The sequence below is a fragment of the Anomaloglossus baeobatrachus genome, chromosome 6 (assembly GCF_048569485.1).
Source record: "Anomaloglossus baeobatrachus isolate aAnoBae1 chromosome 6, aAnoBae1.hap1, whole genome shotgun sequence".
NCBI lineage: Eukaryota > Metazoa > Chordata > Amphibia > Anura > Aromobatidae > Anomaloglossus > Anomaloglossus baeobatrachus.
In genome coordinates, this window is record NC_134358.1 from 233,820,004 (window position 1) to 233,842,269 (window position 22,266).

At 43.1% G+C, this 22,266-nt stretch overlaps 1 protein-coding gene across 7 annotated transcripts in view; it reads right to left on the reverse strand.

Moving 5' to 3' along the window:
- PHACTR1 (phosphatase and actin regulator 1) overlaps positions 1-22,266 on the reverse strand; it is a 513,119-nt gene that overhangs the window by 67,707 nt on the left and 423,146 nt on the right. For all 7 annotated transcript variants that reach the window (XM_075314747.1, XM_075314748.1, XM_075314749.1 and 4 more), the window contains one exon: positions 2,426-2,590. In XM_075314747.1, the coding sequence (XP_075170862.1) occupies positions 2,426-2,590 (165 nt within the window). The remainder of the gene's footprint in view (positions 1-2,425; positions 2,591-22,266) is intronic.

Here is a 22,266-nt window from a genome sequence, read left to right on the forward strand (position 1 = left end):
CCCCGGTGTATCTCAGGAATATAAGGAGCAGGCTGCTCGCCGAGCACAGAGGAGACAAGAAGCAATGGAGTCCGACAGAGAGAATAATGTGAGTTGGAGCATAAACCCAGCGATCCGGGAGCCTGTACGGATCACCCGGGCAGACTTCAAGCCATTTTATGAGGCTTCCGGAGATGTGGAAGGGTTCTTCAAGGACTTTGAGCAGTAGTGTGTCATGATGGAGGTTCCCCACTCTGGCTAGGGGCATTTGTTAGTGGGACTCCTGAATAGAATCCTGGCAGAGGCTTATCGCACCATTGACTCACAGCAGAACCGGGATTACAACATTGTAAAGTAGACTATCCTGGATTACCATGCCATCACCCCAGACTCACATAGGGCACAGTTCCGAGACCTCCCATGCACCACGGTGGGAATGTCTAGGATGTATGCCCATAACATGTCCAGGCTTGTCGGAGATGGCTGGAAGCGGAAGACGCCTTCACTGTGGAAGACATTATACAGGTATTTCTTATAGAACAATTTCTTTACAAGTGTCCTTCAGAAATACGGGAATGGGTCAGAGAATGCACGCCGTGCACCTTGGATGGAGCTACAGCACTGGGGGATGAGGCCCTTACTATCCGACCGCAATGGCGGTCGCTTCTGGACATTAAACCACAGCCTGCTCCTGCACCCCTGCCCTCTGGTTATCTCTGCCCCTTCACCCAGCAGCAGGCCGATGACAACCACGGCTCTCAATCCTTGGCTCCAACAGTTCCGACCACGCCCTGGGAGAAGCCAACACCAGAATACGTGGAAGCCAACACCAGTCTGAAGTCTGTGTAGACCTCATGGCATACTCACTTATGCAGAAGGAGGGAGAGGTTGTGATGGTTGAATATTGTGGATTGTGTACCATTTTGTGTTGTTTAATGTTTAGGCGTGGTTCACTGTTCATTCTGTGTCCCTTGTGTGTACATTGTCCCATTTGCAGGTTTAATTCCTCCCCTGCCAGCCTTTTGTTCCTAAGTCGGGGGAGGGGGCGTGAGATCCACCTAAACTCTCTGCTTACCTGAAGAATTGGGCAGTCTGTTTGAGAACTTCAGGAGAGAAGGATTGATCCTCTGGGAGAAGCTGGGACTTCTCAGAGAGACCGGGACATTAATGCCACTACTGGACAATTTTACTCTGTGTTTTGTGGATTATGTTATGGACCGTTTTGATTTGCTTGGAATAAATGCTCTTTGGATTGTACAGCCATCTCTCGCTCTGTTGATTGTGTGGTATGGGAGACGGACCCGTCACAGGGGCCCACAAAAACCTGAAGCCGGCCCTGCTGTTGGTGCTCTTAATATTCTATGGAGAACTGTAACTTGCAGCAGACTGTTTGATTTGCCCCTTCAATGACCACAGAGATTAGAGATAACTGTTGGTGCTCATAAAGTTCTATGGAGAGCTGTAACTTGCAGCAGATTATCTGTGTCTGCCTCTTTAGAGACCACAGAGATTAGAGCTAACGGTTGGTGCTCGTAAGATTCTATGCAGAACTGTAACTTGCAGTGGATTGTCTGTGTCTTCCTTTAGGTCCTCCCCCTTCATAGAATTTTGAAAGCACCATCTACCGTCTCCTACATCCCTAACTGGAAAATCTGTCTTAAATGAATACAGAGTATACAGATTTGAGCCATGAACTGACAGCAGAAGATGAATCCAGGAGGCGACTGTTAGGCGGGCTTTGCACACTACGACATCGCAGGTGCGATGTCGGTGGGGTCAAATTGAAAGTGACGCACATCCAGCATCGCATGCGACATCGTACTGTGTAAAGCCTAGATGATACGATTAACGAGCGCAAAATCGTCGTAATCGTATCATCGGTGCAGCGTCGGCGTAATCCATAATTACGCTGATGCGACGGTCTGATGTTGTTCCTCGTTCCTGCGGCAGCACACATCGCTGTGTGTGAAGACGCAGGAGCGAGGAACATCTCCTACCGGCGTCACTGCGGCTTCCGTAGGATATGCGGAAGGAAGGAGGTGGGCGGGATGTTTACATCCTGCTCATCTCCGCCCCTCCGCCGCTATTGGCCGCCTGCCGTGTGACGTCGCTATGACGCCGCACGATCCGCCCCCTTAGGAAGGAGGCGGGTCGCCGGCCAGAGCGACGGTCGCAGGGCGGGTGAGTGCATGTGAAGATGGCGTAGCGATAATTTTCGCTACGCCAACTATCACACGATATCGCACCTGCGACGGGGGCGGGGACTATCGCGTGCGACATCGCAGCATCGGCTGGCGATGTCGCAACGTGCAAAGCCGCCCTTACTCTGTAAGTAATTGAGGGAATGGGGTGCTATAACAATGTCACACCCATGCCTTAAATGCTTGTGTATAGTAATAAATGATACAATTTATCGACACTGGCCATAAGAGTAGATGAGTATTACCTGTACCATCCATGAGTTCAGAGGTTGGAAGTACTTCATATGCACATGTGTCCCCGGACACCCCTGAACTTGAGTCTAGTTCTGTTATAACTGGAAGTGAGGATGAAGGAGTACCAATGGGCTGACCATTTTCCATCATTCCATCTTCATCCTGTAAATCACCATCTGAAAGAAAATTAGGTACAGATTAGCTATCTATGGTCGTGTATTCTCCAGGTAGCAGCGGTAGACCGGAGAATATGGGCCTAAAATTAGCTTCTTATCAGTTAGTTATGACTGATCCTCCCCGAAATAGAGCACCATGTCTGAACTGAATATGGTATCCTGTCTATAAGCAGAATAGACTCATCCGAGCAGCAGCAACATCTCAGCCGTGTGTATTAGGACGTTCAGTTTGGTTATCATTTATGTACACAACTAACATTGGAAAGAGACGCCACTGCTGTATTGATGGACGCCTCATACAGGTCAGATCGGGCTAACCGCACATCACCACTAAATGACTCCTCACATCACACTGTCTGACCTCTCCTAGATGGGTAATCATTATGCCTCTTATTAATTCCACCAGAATATGAGAGCACAAACTATGAAGCCCATTACGGCTGGTAATGTGATCAATGTCATGTATTATTGTGAGAGAAATGCCTGGAGAGATGCTTAATGGATACAAATGTATGCAGAGGCCTCATGACAGCAGTGTCCTCGCCAGCACAGAGCGCTGTCCCTCTCATACAGATGGCTCTGAATTCCAAACATTATTCCCATACCTCTACATAACATTACTACACACAACAAAACATCACTACACATAGCATAAAATCACTACACACAACAAAACATCACTACACACAAAACATAATTACACACAACGTAACATCACTACACACAACATAACATCACTACACACAACATAACATCACTACACACAACATAACATCACTACACACAACATAACATCACTACACACAACATAACATCACTACAAACAACATAACATCACTACACAAAACATAACATCACTACAGACAACATAACATCACTACAGACAACATAACATCACTACACACAACATAACATAACTACACACAACAAAACATCACTACAGACAACATAATATCACTACACAGAACATAACATCACTACACACAACATAACATCACTACAGACAACATAATATCACTACACAGAACATAACATCACTACACACAACATAACATCACTACAGACAACATAACATAACTACACACAACATAACATCACTACAGACAAGATAACATCACTACAGACAACATAACATCACTACAGACAACATAACATCACTACACACAACATAACATCACTACACACAACATAACATCACTACACACAACATAACATAACTACACACAACATAACATCACTACAGACAACATAACATCACTACACACAACATAACATTACACACAACAAAACATCACTACACACAACATAACATCACTACAGACAACATAATATCACTACACAGAACATAACATCACTACACACAACATAACATCACTACAGACAACATAACATAACTACACACAACATAACATCACTACAGACAAGATAACATCACTACAGACAACATAACATCACTACACACCAAATAACATCACTACAGACAACATAACATCACTACACACAACATAACATCACTACAGACAACATAACATCACTACACACAACATAACATCACTATACACAACATAACATCACTACACACAACATAACATCACTACACACAACATAACATCACTACACACAACATAACATCACTACAGACAACATAACATCACTACACACAACATAACATCACTACAGACAACATAACATCACTACACACAATATAACATCACTACACACAACATAACATAACTACACACAACATAACATCACTACAGACAACATAACATCACTACAGACAACATAACATCACTACACACCACATAACATCACTACAGACAACATAACATCACTACACACAACATAACATCACTACAGACAACATAACATCACTACACACAACATAACATCACTACACACAACATAACATCACTACACACAACATAACATCACTACACACAACATAACATCACTACACACAACATAACATCACTACAGACAACATAACATCACTACACACAACATAACATCACTACAGACAACATAACATCACTACAGACAACATAACATCACTACAGACAACATAACATCACTACAGACAACATAACATCACTACAGACAACATAACATCACTACACACAACATAACATCACTACAGACAACATAACATAACTACACACAACAAAACATCACTACACACAACATAACATCACTACACACAACATAACATCACTACACACAACATAACATCACTACAGAGAACATAACATCACTACAGACAACATAACATCACTACAGACAACATAACATCACTACACACAACATAACATAACTACACACAACATAACATCACTACAGACAACATAACATCACTACAGACAACATAACATCACTGCAGACAACATAACATCACTACACACAACATAACATCACTACAGACAACATAACATCACTACACACAACATAACATCACTACACACAACATAACATCACTACAGAGAGCATAACATCACTACAGACAACATAACATCACTACACACAACATAACATCACTACACACAACATAACATAACTACACACAACATAACATCACTACAGACAACATAACATCACTACAGACAACATAACATCACTACAGACAACATAACATCACTACAGACAACATAACATCACTACACACAACATAACATCACTACACACAACATAACATCACTACAGACAACATAACATCACTACACACAACATAACATCACTACACACAACATAACATCACTACACACAACATAACATCACTACAGACAACATAACATCACTACACACAACATAACATCACTACACACAACATAACATCACTACAGACAACATAACATCACTACAGACAACATAACATCACTACACACAACATAACATCACTACACACAACATAAAATAACTACACACAACAAAACAGCACTACACCCAACAATTACCCACCTCATGTCCCTAAGAAAATGAGTATTTTCAGGTGTAAGTAGATTTTCATGCTAGAGATTAACACATGTATTTTTCTTCAGTTACTACCTTCCAACTGCTAAGTTGTTAGACACCACTATAGACATGTCTACCATTTGTAGATGTGCCCTCTATTTCTAACCAAGATCCCGTTTCTATTTTGTAATTTAGAGTATGAGTTAAACTGAATCTTTCTGCAGGTTTTTTCTAAGGAATCCGAGAGCAGCATAATGTGGAGGCTGAGGCCCTGATTCCAGCGATGTGTCACTTACTGGACTGCTTGGTGAAGTTTTGATAAAATCCCTTTTTTTCTGCAGTAGATGTAGTAGTGGTAAGAATGCTGAGCTGTGTATAACACCGCCCACAACACTGATTGGCAGCTTCATGAGTACACTGTGCATTGCGAGCTGCCAATCAGTGGTGGAGGTGGGGTTATACAAATTAGCCTGACTGTCTTGCAGGCAACATCATCTAGTGATATAGTGATAATCTCCTGCCGATAAAACACTAATTATACTGAAACAACAGCAAGTCACTAATCTAGTGACACATCGCTGGAATCAGGCTTTCTGCCTCTACATCAAGCTGGTTAAATAGCAACACCTGCTGACAGAGAGAGTCTTTGGTTCTGAGTTGATTAGAATACACTCCACAACTAGCAATTGCTGTGCAGTAAACCTCTGCAGCTAATGGATGTAGTATAAAAAAAACTTACCAACTGACATATGCTGGGCAGGAAAACTTTACAACTAGCAAATGCTGTGCAGGGAAATGACACAGCTAATAGTTACTGTGCAGCTAAAGTCAACCTGAAATTCTTCAAAAATCTCCATTTGGGAAAGAAGACGTTTTTTTGGTGTCGCTGGCCAAGCGGGATGTTAATCTTTTCTTGAGAGCAGCTATGGCGATATCTTTGGCTCCACACACCTTTGCTAATTGCTATGCACAACAGTGCAGAAAAGAAGCAAGAGCAAGAGTCAAGTACCTGCAATTCCCAAGTCTTCTCTCCAGAACTTGCGCTCTCCCTCTGAACCTCTGGGAGAGGTCTGATCAAAGGTATCTAGCATCCTCAGTCTTGTGCCAAAACACAGATCTTATCATTATTGTAAAAGAAGCAGTGAAACGGTCCACTAAGGCCTCTTTCACACATCAGTTTTTGCCATTAGGCGCATCCCGGCGAATTGGGAAGAAAACGGATCCGGCGCCTGATCTGTTTTTTTCTCATAGACTTGTATTAGCGACGGATTGCACGCATGGCCTCACGTTTCATCTGTCGTAAGACGGATCCGGCAAAAATTGTCTGTGCGGCCGCCGGAAGCAAAATCCAAAGGAACGTTTTTTTGGGAGCGGCGAAAAAATGGACTGACGACGGATCTGGCGCCGTCCGTCTTGTTTTACAATGGAAGCCTATGGGCGTCTGGATCTGTCGACATTAATCACATGATGGATCCATTATTTTGTTTTTGGGCATGATGCCTAGACATTGTGTAAATTCACTTCTGGTCACAAAATAGTGTTTTCTCTCTCTCTTTCTCTATAGAAAATAACCTTTGACCTGAAGGGAAAAAATGAGAGGGATCAGCTTTTTTACCGGATCCGTCACATCAGTTTTGCCACAATCTGCGACGGATCCGTCGCATCAGACACACACCGGATTGTGCCTGATGGAAAAAAACTGATGTGTGAAAGAGGCCTAAAAAGAGCACTACCATCCTCTAACTTGGTGAATTGGGACTAAGGGGCACTTTGCACACTACGACATCGCATGCCGATGCTTGCGATGCCGAGCACGATAGTCCCCGCCCCTGTCGCAGCAGCGATATCTTGTGATAGCAGCCGTAGCGAACATTATCGCTACGGCAGCTTCACATGGACTCACCTGCCCTGCGACGTCGATCTGGCCGGCAACCCGCCTCCTTATTAAGGGGGCGGGTCGTGCGGCGTCATAGCGACGTCACATGGCAGGCGGCCAATAGAAGCGGAGGGGCGGAAATGAGCGGGACGTAAACATCCCGCCCACCTCTGTCCTTCCGCATAGCTGGCGTGAGCTGCAGGACGCAGGTAGGAGATGTTCCTTGCTCCTGAGGCTTGACACACAGCGATGTGTGCTGCCGCAGGAACGAGGAACAACATCGTACCTGTCACAGTCGCATAATTATGGAATTCCCAGACACTACACCGATGATACGATTACGACGATTTTGCGCTCGTTAATCTTATCATCTAAGATTTACACACTACGATGTCGAGTGCGATGCCGGAAGTGCGTCACTTTCGACATGACCCCTCCGACATCGCACCTGCGATATCGTAGTGTGCAAAGTGCCCCTTAGTCGTAAGAGATTTATGCTTTTCCTCTGAAATTAGAGAAGAGATCCTGCATAAACTGTAAAGGTTACTTCCTTTATAGCCATAAGAGTCTATAGAGGAACTCCTTTGCTTGATCCATTCTGGAGCTTCCTACAAGGTCCTACTAGGTTTACGGCTAAATTTTGAGAACGATTGTTGGCACCTTTCCAAAACTGTGGGTAAACAACTTTGTTTCCAGCATGTGATGCTCGTTCAAACTCACCTGTGGCAAGTAACAGGTGTGCCACACCGAGGATGGAGAACAGAAAGAAGAGAAGAGAACTGTCTGAGACTTGAGAACCAAAATTGTTAATAAATAACAACAATCTCAAGGTTACAAGTCCATGTCCAGAGATCTTCATGTTCTTTGTCCACTGTGAGCAACAAAATCATGAAGTTTACAATCCATGACACTGTAGCTAATTTTCCTGGATGTGGACGGCAGAGAAAAATTGATGAAAGGTTACAACACAGGATAGTCTGAATGGTAGATAATAAACAAACAATAAAAAATAACGGCCAAATTTGTTCAATCTCCAAATCAGATAGATATCCAAACAAAAAACAGAGATCTTATAAAATACTAATGTTTTATTTACCAAAATAATTAAAACATACAAAAAGATATAGGGCAAATCAGGATAAATACAATACATACAGCAGGGCATAGAAATTTCATATCAATTTATAAAAGAGCACACAAAAGATCGTTCAGCAAAGAGGAAATAAATCCCCAAAAATAAAAAATTTGATATAGGCTTAATATACGGTAATAGTCCAGTGACCATATAAAGCTTTAAAAGCAATAAAGTGTCAAGTGCACATAATTTAATCAAACCAATATGCATAAAAATTATTGCATTCATATAAACATGAGAATACCTGAAACATGAGAATACCTTCATGAGGGGCATGAAGAAGCCGTAGCGAAACGTACGTCAGGGGACTTCAGTGTACGCAGTGGCTATATCTTTCCTGGTAATTCTGTTTCTATTCATATGTTTATGAACTTTTCATGCGATCTTTGCACACATTGCCCCCTTGAGAGAAAATCCTGTGTTTATATGATTGCATACTGGTCTGATCTATTCATGTGCACTTGACACTTTAGTACTTTTATGTTTCAGATGCATTATTAGGATGGTCACTGGACCTTTATATTAAGGGGACTTTTTCATGCGTTTTTTTGCACACATTTCTCCCGAGAGGAAATCCTTGTTTACATGAATGCATTTACATTCTATGCATATTGATCTGATTTATTTATGTGCACTTGACACTTCATTACTCCTATGATTCAGATATTCTCATGTTTATATGAATTCAATAATTTGTATGCATATTGGTTTGATTAAAATGATGGGCACTTGACACTTTACTGCTGTTTAAGCTTTAGATGGTCACTGGACTTTTATATTAAGTCTATATCAATTTTTTTTTATTTTTGGGTGAAATTTTGCTGAACGATCTTTTGTGTGCTCTTTTATCAATTGATATGAAATTTCTATGCCCTACTGTATGTATTGTATTTATCCTGATTTGCCCTATACCTTTTTGTATGTATTAATAATTGTTAAATAAAACATTAAGATTCTATAAGATCTCTGTTTTTTGTTCAGATGGTGGATGAGCAGCCCCAATCAAATTCCAAAGAAATCTCGACACATGCTTCGGGCCATTGTCCTGCTGGAACACTATGTCGTCCTTTTCATACCCATAGTACCCGAGTGTACGAAGTAACTTGTCTTGTAAGATACTCACATATAGGTCAGTATTGAGACCATTATCAATCCTGGTCACTTATCCAATGCCTTTGGCTGTAAAACAACCCCATATTATCAGGCTTCCTCCACCGAACTTGACAGTTCCTTTAATTTCTCAATCCAATAGCCCCCTTTTACGTGGTTTGTTCTAGCCCCATTTTCACCCATCAGACCCTAGTCCAGTCATGGCGAACCTTTTACAGGCCGAGTGCCCAAACTGTAGCCCTAAACCCATTTTTTTTTCCGAAGTGCCAACCAATCCTATTATGTAAATAATTGATTGTAACCTTACCTTTGCCATCTTCTCTTCAGCAGGGGGCATCACGCTCGTGCATGCTTACCACACATTGAAGCTGAGCCCCTGCCCTTTCCAGACACAGCAGTTGGATTATTCCTTCTGGAATAAAAATTGCAGCATATTAGAGATTTTAGCATAGAATGCAATCAGATGTCACCCTGTAATCCACATCTACATTTCAAAGTCTGAACATCTTGAAATCCCATAAAGATGTACGAGTTGCTCCCCCCCTTCATTGTGTAGTTCTGTCCCCCTTCCTGGCCACTTTCTGGTAAACATGTCCCCCATCCTGATATATATTTCCTACATTCTGGTATATTTGTCCACATCATGGCCCCATCCTGGTAAATGTACCCCATTCCTGGTAAATGTACCCCATCCTGGTAAATGTACCCCATCCTGGTAAATGTACCCCACCATTGTAAATGTATCCCATCCTGGAATGTTCCCCCATGCTGTTAAATGACCCCATCCTGGTATATGTACCTCATCCAGGCATGTTCCCTTATCCTGGTAAATGTCCCCTTTCCTGGTAAATGTACCCCATCCTGGTAAATGTCACCCTTCCTGCTAAATGTTCCCCATCCTGGCATGTTCATGTACCCCCATCCTGGCATGTTTCCCCCCCATCCTTTCATGTTTCCCCCCATTCTGGTAAATGTATCCCCCCATCCTGGTAAATGTATCCCCCATACTGGTAAATGTACCCCTTCCTGGCATGTTTCCCTTCCTGCTAAATGTACCCCATCCTGGCTTGTTTCCCCCCATCCTTGCAGTCATGTTTACCCCCCATCCTTGCAGTCATGTTTCCCCCTTCCTTGCAGCCATGTTTCCCCCATCCTTGCAGCCATGTTTCCCCCATCTTTGCAGCCGTTTCTCTCCCTCTTTGCAAATTTCTCTCCCTCTTTGCACGTTTCCCCCATCTTTGCAGCCATGTTTGCCCCGTGCTCCCATGTTTGCCCCATACTCTGTATGCCCCATGCTCTGTATGCCCCGTGCTCTGTTTGCCCCGTGCTCTGTTTGCCCCGTGCTCTGTTTGTATATGCCCCGTGCTCCCATGTTTGCCCCGTGCTCTGTTTGTATATGCCCCGTGCTCTGCCCCGTGCTCCCATGTTTGCCCCGTGCTGGCTCTGTCCCCCGTGCTCCCCATGTTTCCCCCGTGCTCCCCATGTTTCCCCCGTGCGCTCCATGTTCCCCATGCTCCCCACGTTTCCCCCGTGCGCTTCATGTTCCCCTCCCGTGCTGGCTCTGTCCCCCATGCTCCCCATGTTTCCCCTGTGCGCTCCATGTTCCCCCCCGTGCTGGCTCTGTCCCCCGTGCTCCCCATGTTTCCCCTGTGCGCTCCATGTTCCCCTCCCGTGCTGGCTCTGTCCCCCATGCTCCCCATGTTTCCCCCGTGCGCTCCATGTTCCCCTCCCATGTTGGCTCTGTCCCCCATGCTCCCCACGTTTCCCCCGTGCGCTCCATGTTCCCCTCCCGTGCTGGCTCTGTCCCCCATGCTCCCCATGTTTCCCCTGTGCACTCCATGTTCCCCTCCCGTGCTGGCTCTGTCCCCCATGCTCCCCATGTTTCCCCTGTGCGCTCCATGTTCCCCTCCCGTGCTGGCTCTGTCCCCCATGCTCCCCACGTTTCCTCTGTGCGCTCCATGTTCCCCTCCCGTGCTGGCTCTGTCCCCCGTGCTCCCCATGTTTCCCCCGTGCGCTCCATGTTCCCCTCCCGTGCTGGCTCTGTCCTCCGTGCTCCCCATGTTTCCCCCGTGCTCGGTATACCCCGTGCTGGCTCTGTCCCCCGTGCGCTCCATGTTCCCCCCATGCTGGCTCTGTCCCCCGTGCTCCCCATGTTTCCCCCGTGCTGGCTCTGTCCCCCCACACTTTGGCACAGCCGCGCACACAGCTTAAAAAAAAACAAAAAACTCACCTTCTAGCCCCCACTCCTCCACTGCTGCGTCCTCAGTCACTTCAGTTCCCGCGCGGCCAGTCCACAAGACCCCGGCGCCGCCTACTGACGCTCCTCCGTCTCCTAGGCAACAGGTCTGCAGCCCAGGAGAGGAGGCGTGTCAGAGCGAGGAGAAATGTCTCCTCTGCTAAACACCACCTTGATCTGCTGGCGCGATCACACCAGCATATCAAAGTGGCTCAGTGTGGCGACAGCGCGCGTGCCAACACAAAGGGCTCTGCGTGCCCTGTCTGGCACGCGTGCCATAGGTTCGCCATCACTGCCCTAGTCTATTGACTTTAGTCTCTTCACTCCAAATTACCTGTTTCGAATCTTCTACTATTCACGTTTCGTACATGTTTGCAAACACTTCTTTTGATATTGAAGTTGAGGCTTCTTCATTTTTTTTCAGGCTACAATTCCAGACTGGTGTAACGTGCATCACATAGTGCTTGCATGGATGTCTGTGATCTCACTATTAGGAAGCATATGATGCACCTCCACTGCTGTGTTTGTCGTGCCAGAACTGATAGATTATGTGATGAGCCAACTTGTTGTCACTGACATTTTGTCTTCAACATGCACCTCATGGTTTTTGAATGGATGGACAGACTTCATTTCATATGCTTCAACTGTCATGGCACTCACATGATGCAGTTTGACAATTTTCTTGGCTGAGAGACCGCTATCGATGAGCTGGATGATACCGTTTCTTTTTTATTGGTAAATCTTCATAGCTGCTCCTTGATTCAATCTAGTTTTGCTTGGGAATCAATCTAATGACACACTGAGCTATTAGGGAATGTGAGGACAGGTTGTAATTTGTAGTATAAAGGAAGAAATTTATTTTTCTTCTACTAAGAGCAAAACAGTAACAATGCAGTGACATGACAAGAATCAGCATAACTAATCATATGCTAAATAGTTGCAAATAAATATTTATCAAGGTATAAGTGTCGTGCTCCCAGCGATCATCCAGGAATCCATATGAGGTTAGATCATTTTTAAAAAGTATTTTATTGTAAACTATAAACACGTTTCAGCCCTTAAAGAGCCTACATCAGGTAAAATTATAAAACATATTTTTTAGCAAGATACATCAGTCCACTACTAACTTCACTGTTATATAGATTGAAGAGTCGTCATAGGGGTGGACATAATTGAGACTCACACACCCTGCTGAGAGGAGTCATTCAGAAAGGAAGAAAAGTTTTTTCCTCCTTTCTTTCAAAACCTTTTCTTTACCCCTGAGAGCATAACAATAAATATATTTTCTATCTCTTAAATTTATATCAGTATAATGTTCAGCAATGCTTTACATCAATACCTCCTGTGCAAACCATATTATTACAACAATTAAAATATGAATATTTGTTATGGTTTGTTTTTTTATATATATATATATATATATATATATATATATATACTAGCTGTAGCACCCGGGGTAGTAACTGTCTCTCTGTCTCTCTCCTAGTCTCTGTCTGTCTGTCTCTGTCTGTGTGTCTGTATCAGTCTCTCTGTCTGTCTCTGTATCAGTCTCTCTGTGTCTGTCTCTCTCTATCTCTGTGTCTGTCTCTCTTTATCTGTCTGTCTGTCTGGTTCTCCGTCTGTCTCGTTCCTTGTCTGTCTCGTTCTCCGTCTGTTTTGTTCCTCGTCTGTCTTTTTCCCCGTCTGTCTCTTTCCCCATCTGTTTCGTTCCCTGTCCGTCTCGTTCCACGTCTGCCTCGTTCCACGTCTGTCTCTTTACTCGTCTCTGTCTTTTTCCCTGTCTGCCGCTGTCTCTTTCCCTGTTTGTCTGCTTTTTTTCTCCTGTCTGCCTTTGTCTGTCTCTTTTTTCACTGTCTATCTGTCTCTTTCCCTGTCTGCCTCTGTCTCATTCCCTGTCTGCCTCTGTCTGTCTTTCTGTCTCTTTCCACGTCTGTCTCTTTCCCCATCTGTCTTTGTCTGTCTCTCTGTCTCTTTCCCCGTTTGTCTCTATAAAGGTCTGTCTCTTTCCCCATCTATCTTTATCTGTCTCCTCTTTTCCCGTCTGCCTGTCTCTGTCCCTGTCTTCCTGTCTGATTCCAGGTCTGTCTCTTTCCAGGTCTGTCTCTTTCCCCATCTGTCTCTTTCCTCGTCTGTCTCTGTCTCTTTCACCGTCTGTCTGTCTCTATCTCTCTGTCTCTTTCCCCGTCTGTCTCCCCGTGTCTTTTCCTGTCTCTTTCCCTGTCTGTCTTTGTCCATCTTTGTCTGTGTCTTTTCCTGTCTGTCTCTTTCCCTGTCTGCCTGTCTCTTTCCTTGTCTGTCTCTATTTCTCTGTCTCTTTCAAGGTCTGTCTTTTTCCTCATCTATCTTTGTCTGTCTCCTCTTTCCCCGTCTGCCTGTCTCTGTCTCTGTCTTCCTGTCTGTGTGTCTCATTCCAGGTCTGTCTCTTTCCAGGTCTGTCTCTTTCCCCATCTGTCTCTTTCCCCGTCTGTCTTTTTCCCCGTCTGTCTCTTTCCCCATCTGTCTCTGTCTATCTCTTTCATCGTCTGTCTGTCTCTAGCTCTGTTTCTTTCCCGGTCTGTCTCTGTCTGTCTCTCTCTTTCTGTCTCTCTCTGTCTCCACACCGACGACATATTACCACACACATAAGCTTCTTATACTAACAATGTCTTTTGTTCCTATAGCAACCAACCACAGCTGCTATTAAAACCAGTTGTTCCAGGCTCCATTTACTTTCATGGAGGCATGTTTTTCGGAGAGTAATTGTAAAGCGTGGGGTTAAATTTTCCTGTCAAAACATAGTCTACGACGTTCCCTGGGTAAAATGAAGTGTCTGTGCAAAATTTTGTGATTGTAAATGCGGATTCCTTTAGCGGACATACATACATACACACACACATACAAACACACACACACACACACAACTCTGGCAACAATTAAGAGACCACTGCAAAATTTTCAGTTTAGTTGTAAATTGTTCTTCTATTTTATTAACTACTGGCAACATGTCTCCGAATTTCCAAGTAATAAATTTGGTATTTATTTTCTGAAAATCAGAAATGGTCAAAATAACACTAAAATGCATTTCTTAAAGACCTCAAATAATGCAAAGAAAGGGTTCGTAATTAGGGATGATCGAATACCTCAAATATTTGGATTCGCGAATATTTGCCGAATAACTTGCCGCTATGCGAATATTCGATGCGTAATGTAAGTCTATGGGAAGCCCGAATAGTTGTTATTCGGGTTTCCCATAGACTTACATTGCGCATCGGATATTCGCGAATAGTCGAATAGCGGCGACCTATTTGAAAAATATTTGCAAAGCCGAATATTTGAGGTGTTCGATCATCCCTATTCATAATCATCTAGAAACAATAATACTAATGTTTTAACTCAGGTAGAGTTCAGTAATCAATATTTTGTGGAATAACCATGATTTTTAAATCACAGCTTTCATGCGTCTTGGCATGCTTTCCACCAGTCTTTCACATTGCTTTGGGGTGACCTTATGCTATTCCTGGCGCAAAAATTTAAGCAATTCTTTGTTTGATGGCTTGTGACTTTCCATCTTCCTCTTGATTACATTCCAGAAGTTTTCAATGGGGTTCAGGTCTGGAGATTGGGCTGGCCATGACAGAGTTTTTATGTAGTGGTCCTTCATCGACACATTGATTGACCTAGCTGTGTGGCATGGCGCATTGTCCTGCTGGAAAAACTAGTCCTCTGAGTTGGGGAACGTTTCCTGAGCTGAAGGAAGCAACTGTTTTTCCAGGATAACCTTGTATGCGGCTTGATTCATACGTTCTTCGCAAAGTTTAATCTGCCCAATTCCAGCCTTGCTGAAGCATCCCCAGATCATCACCGATCCTCCACCAAATTTTACAGTGGGTGCAAGACACTGTAGCTTGTACATCTCTCCAGGTCTCCGTCTAACCATTAGACGACCAGGTGTTGGGCAAAGCTGAAAATTAGACTCATCGGAGAAAATTACCTTACTCCAGTCCTCTATGGTCTAATCCTTATAGTCTTTGGCAAACTTCAGCCTGGTTTTCCTTTGCTTCTCACTGATGAAAGGCTTTTTTTGTCTAGCTTTACATGACTGCCCTGCCTCTAGGAGCCTGTTACGAACTGTTCTTGCTGTACACTTCACCCAAGCTGCCATTTTGCCATTCCTTTTGTAGGTCACTTACTGTCATCCTGCGGTTGCTGAGTGAAATTTTAATAAGATGACGGTCATCCCGGTCAGTGGATAGTCACTTTCACCCTCTGCCAATCTGTAGCTTTGCTGTCCCCAATGTCTGTTGCTTGACCTTGTTGTAATGGACTGCCGTCTTAGACATTTTAAGGATGGAGGCAACATGACGCTCACTGTATCCCTCTGCTAGTAAAGCCAGAGTTGAGCCCTTCTATTCATCAATCAAGACTTTTCTTTTCAATTCCTTTGACATGGTTACGTTATTTTTTCATTCCTATTACTTTTGGAATATTACTAACACTTGTTTTAATATCCACCTTGTCCTATTGCAGGAGGATTGTGAAGACCACAGCAGTGTTTTTTATACTCTCCGTCATTAAATAAGATTTGGTTCAGGTGATCACCTAATCAGAAGCACAGTAAGTATGAGGTGTACTCTGGTCGGAATTCAACTGACATTGGAATGGAATGGCTGTCAGACATGTAGAGAAGCTGATTTTTATAAAACTGTGCATTGATCTCTTAAATTTTGCAAGAGCTGTATATATATATATATATATATATATATATATATATGTATATATATATACAAATATAAAAACATTTATAAATGTCTCCTATAGAGATCAATGTTTATTAGATGATTTAGTAAAATCTCAAACCTGTTCATTCATCTGGGTATAGGCATTGCGTTAAAATAATCTCAGGTCGTACGGATTCTCGGGTGATCCCTGGGAGAGCGACACTTCTTATACATTGCTCAATTTCTAGTGGAAGCTTCTTGTGGAGAATTTTATCCACAGTCTCCTGTGTCAGCATCACTCCCGGCCGGGATCTTACTACTGCAATTGACAGTGATCCTATGTGTTAATTTGCACTAACAGACTGGTGAGTACAATCATTCACTATTTCTTTGTCTATTTCTTAACAATCTGAGCATTGATTAGCGCCGCGTTATCTCCTGTTCCCATTTCTCCATTTGTTCAGGGAGAAAATTACCATTTAAATAAATATTTATGTATAAGATAGCCAAAATGATTGTCTATAAAATGGAGGCACCAAGAGGATGAGCTAGGGAATAAAAAAAAACAGCTCGTTGGGGCTTATCCGGTGATGTGGAGGATAGGAGAAATATTAGGTATGCTCACCTGGTTGGAATAGTAATGCACATATAATGTAGGGCCGCTGCAGATCCAAAGGCGAGAAGGATGAGAGTGATGAATATTATCTGGACCTTTTTTGTGCTACCCTTCTCGTATGAGGAAGATGAAGATGAGTCCACGATCACGAGAGTTATTCAACTGTAGTTTATTTCTATGCGTTTCAAAGCCTATACTGGCTTCTTCATCAGGAAAAGGCCACAATCAAAGACTTTCATCCGAGCAGTATACATTTGTTTACTGGGTGCCTCAGTATAGAATAGTGTAGTACAGCACACTTATCCTCAATGCAAAACCAAAATAAAAAATATCTACTATGTACTTGGCTTCTGTTGGGTGAATCTAAACCTATGGGTAAGTACAGCATATGCTGTAATATGAAAACAGCCTAAGAAAAAACTCAACTGACAGATCAGAATGCTTAGCTGCGATCTTGCCTAGCTACACTGAGCCTATACTAAACATAGAAAAAAAACAGAAAATCCCTATAAGTCAGAATTTAAGACTTTTTCTTGTAATGATCTGTATGACTAAGATACGGGAGGTGTCACATTGACTCTTGGATAAAGGGAGCCGGGGCTCCTAAGCTGTCCCTCTAGCTACGGGGCCCTATTCTATCCCTATTCTCAGGGATACCCCTAATGGTGGGGATGCCTGAGTCTCCTTCCTGGCCCTGCTCCTGACTAGTCCTGATTTGATTCCCCCACCCTCCAGGGAGGGACAGGACAGGAGTATAATGGAAAGCACAGATATAGACAGACAAGGCAAAACCAAAACTCTGTCACACAGCACATACACATAGGTAAAGACAATACGAGATTCAAGAGGAAACACAAGCGTTGGAAAGAAGAAACAAAACAACAAGGGTAAACTTCCACAACTGCAACAAGCAATCAGCACAATTTTCACGAGAGAATCTGGGACACCACACCTCACAGACCAACAAAGAAACTATAGCTAGTATGTGTAGAAGATTTCATCCAACTTAAATAGGAGAGAAGATGTGATTGGCTTCTCCACCACATGTGATCAAAAGGTACCTAACAACTAGACTAGCAGATATTAACTCCTGCTAGCCTGCCTATGAATCAGCACACAGCAGGTCGACAGCCAAATCTGCCCATGTTGATCTCAGATACCAGAGAAACCATTGGGCGGAGTGTCAGAATCTGCAATGTGAACAGAGCCCGACGACGCCATGCCAGTTGGTGAAGTTTGTACAAAATTTCGTGTGACAGGAGGTTTCTGATGCAGCAAGCTCCCCAACATCTAAAGCTAAAATGAGGTATAGCCCTACTTTTTTTTCAAATTGTTTCACACTAGAACTACTGGAAAAGGTAGAGATTACTTGGATGCTTTCTGAAATATATGCATGAACTTATGGACTTGTTTTTTCTATCTTCTTTCTTTGTACTCTTTGGAGTGCAAGATGGAAACATTGAAAAAAATAAAAATGTAGATACCATAGTAAATGTTCTATTATTATTATATTTCTTTTTTACTTTAGTGTTCCTTTAACACCAATAAATGTAAAAGTAGTGTTTTGACAGACTGCACGGAGAAAATAGCTGCCATTCCTTATAATGTCCAAGTCATTTCCACGTTCCCCGGGGAGCAGTTTTCTTTATGAGAAGTGTCTTCAGCTGAGTATCTGAATTTGGATTCATGCGAGTGATATGAATTATTGCCAATTTCCCTTTGCTCAACTGATGACAAAATTATTCAATTCAAGAAGAAACAATGTAAGACGGAGCTAATAAAACACTAGAAGCACTGAATTACCAAGTACAAGTGGTAGGCTGTAAATCATCTGTACGCGTCCACATGCGATTATGTGGATATGAATACAGAGTTCAGACTGATTAATATTTACTGATGCTCAGGGCTACATGCTTTAATAGACATCAGTCTAAGGTTTATTAGGTCCTATAATGTGTTCGTTATCCAGGGTAGGATTACAATTTACATAGATGATATGGTGGAAAAAATGAAATGTTCATGTGATTCCACTGAAGAAGGTAAGATTAAACGTAGTTAAAGGGGTTGCCAATGTGAAAAACCTTTGTCCAGGTTAGCACAGTAACATGGTGTGGAGTAGCACTGAAGAAGTCAGCTGTAGGAGAAGGAACAAGGCCCGATGCCGGAACAGGTAACAGTCTCCCAAGGGTTCTTGATTAAACTGTGGTCTGTAACTTTGCTAATAAGGTTAGAAACCAGGATCCACATTTGGCTGAATTTAGAACTGATCCACTAGTCAACTGTAATTCATTCTTGTAAGATGCCCCTGTCGCACCCAGGGATATGGGGTACTCGGTTCCAGGCCGAACAGGGGATTTGTGAATAAGTAATTCGTGACGCTACTTGTGGCGTTGCGGCTAAGTATAGAGAGCCGCCGCTGCAGTGTCTCTATGGGGCTAATGGTATGGCAGCTAGTGTGGTAGTCCCTCCGCAAGTAGGGTATTGCCCCAGCTGGTGTATGGTGCGGTGGACGTCAAAAGAAGGAGTCCAGACAGGTATTCAGTGCAATTGGTTTACTCACTGTTCTTAAGGTGTTAGCTGGTTGCTTGAGGTCAGCTGGTTTCGCCTCCAGGTCCCCTTCGTCCCAGTGCCAGTCTGTTTCTCTGGTACCTTCTTCCCCTGCACCTGTCTCTGGTAAATGGGTCGCCATGGAATAGAACACTGGGGGTCCCCGGTTTGTGGTTTGTCCATCTTTGTCCGCCTGACAGTAGCGTGAACCCTGTGGGGTTGGAGTCTCTGGTCCTGTCCTCGGCTCTCTCATTGCTACTGAGTCTTCAGATTCTTTAGGGTTTGCAAGGTCCTTGATGGCCCCCTTTGCTGTGCAGGTGTTAAGAGGTCGGCTTGAAGCTCTTTCCTGTCCTAGGGTCCTGTACCCCGTCGGTGCGTAGTTCCGGGAGTACTGCACCATACTCCACCGGCAACTACCTCTCCTGGGTACCAGGTCACCCTCAACCCAAGTCAGGACGTTGCTCAATCACACATTCACACTCCTGCTGTCGACTCTGTTCTTAGTTAGACTGACTACTGACTTCCTGTGTTCCCGACTACTCTCCACAGTCTGCCCCACCCACCATGGGGGATTGTTGAGGAAAACTGGGATTACCTGGGGTTTTGGTGGTACCGGCACTGGGGTTCTGGGTACCTAAGGGGGTAGGCCCTGCATCCTGGTGGGGATGCGGAAACTTGTAGCACCCTGATGATCTCAGGGGCGCTACACCCCTTCTTCTTTGTCACATGCGATGAGCTTCTGCCCACCCACAGAAAGTGAAGAGACCAAAACTGCAGAGAAGTGAGTGAAGAGGCTAATGATTATTGTTAGTGATGGGCCAATAGTAACTATTTGTGTTTGGATAATGCTTACCGAATACCGAGTGCTATTCCAGTATTCATCACAGCAAGAAAAATGCTGTATTTCCCCAATACGTTTGTTATTCATGATGAATACTAGAATAGTACTTTGGGATTCGTTACGAATAATCCAAACATAGAGAGTTACTATTCGCCCATCACTTATAATTATACTGTAGTTGTTAAAATAATGCTGTTACTTCAGAGATTTTCTTTTCAATTATTGTGATGACTCCTTTAAATAGTTTATGCTTCATAGAAAAATGTATTCACATACTTAAAGTATACATGATAGTTTGTATTCTTTTTTTAGCACAATTGGGAAACATTACGACCAACCGGCATCTCTGTGATAAATAACTCTGCCTTTTGGCACTTTTATTATTACATTGTCCCCCAAGTGAAGCCTCTAAATCAAATGATTATGTTAACCTATTAAAGGCAGCCTTTCACGTGATTAATGCTGCCCAAACCGTGGCCAGAATAAATCGGAGACCAGCTTTCTTATTAAAAACATCTATTTTGGCGTTTCAGGGAAAAACATAGCACTGGGGAACAAATGAAAAAAATGTTTTAGGGCCTCAGGTATTAGGCATGATTTTAGGTATATTCAGTCCTCTAAATCAGAATGTCATTCATTTTTTAGTAGCACCTCTACTTTTTGAGATAATGTACAATTGCCCACATACAAATTTGGGATTTTTTCCTCAATGGCGGTATTAATGGTCTGTAAGGTATGTGACAAATACTTGAAAACGTATTAAATGAAATATACATTTATATAAGATATAAGGCTTGCTGATGAAAATGGGCATATTACAATATTGACCAAGCAAATGGCCGCTGTTCATGACAGTTGTAAGCAAAGCCTAAAATGTGTGCTTTTACTCAATGGAAACAAATATAGGTCAACCCCAATAGGTCACTGATAATAAATAACTGAAGAGGAACACACAATTACTCTGGGCCTACAGAAAGTATCATGGGGCCAATCTATGTGGATCTAAAGATGGTGAATATTGTCCCCGGACAGCAGATACACCATGTATGTCTTTTTTTCCTGTTTCTGGGATCAAATATGAGCACTGGATGAGAAAACGGTGGCCTTTGAGAGAAAACAGGGTAGTAGGAGAAAATAATGTAATTCCAGAACCATTAGTTGACAGGAATAAGATCATTTTGCCACCACGGTAATTTTAATAAAGCAGATTGTAAAGGCTCTAAACAAAGAAGGAGGATGCTTTAACCATATCTGCAGAAAATTGCAAGCGGTCCCCATGGAGAAGCTAAAGGCGGGTATTTTTGACAGTCCTCAAATCAGAGGATTCATAAAAGATCTACACTTTAAAGATTAAGTGAACAATGCTGAGGCAGATGCATGGTATCCTTTCACTATGGTTGTACAGTATTTTCGTGGGAAATCTAAAGCAGATAGTTACACTGAACTACTGTAGTTAACAGAATGCTATCTTTTTTCCATCACCTTGGCTGTACAATGAGTATCAAGGTGCAATGTCTCCATAGCCACTTGGATCCTTTCCCAGGAAACCTTGGTAAAGTGAAGAGCAAGATGAACGGTTCCACCAAGCTTTAAGACCTGTAGAAGAAAGATACCGACAACACTGGGATACCTTGATCACATGGTCGCTGTCACAACTAGTCCTGGTATA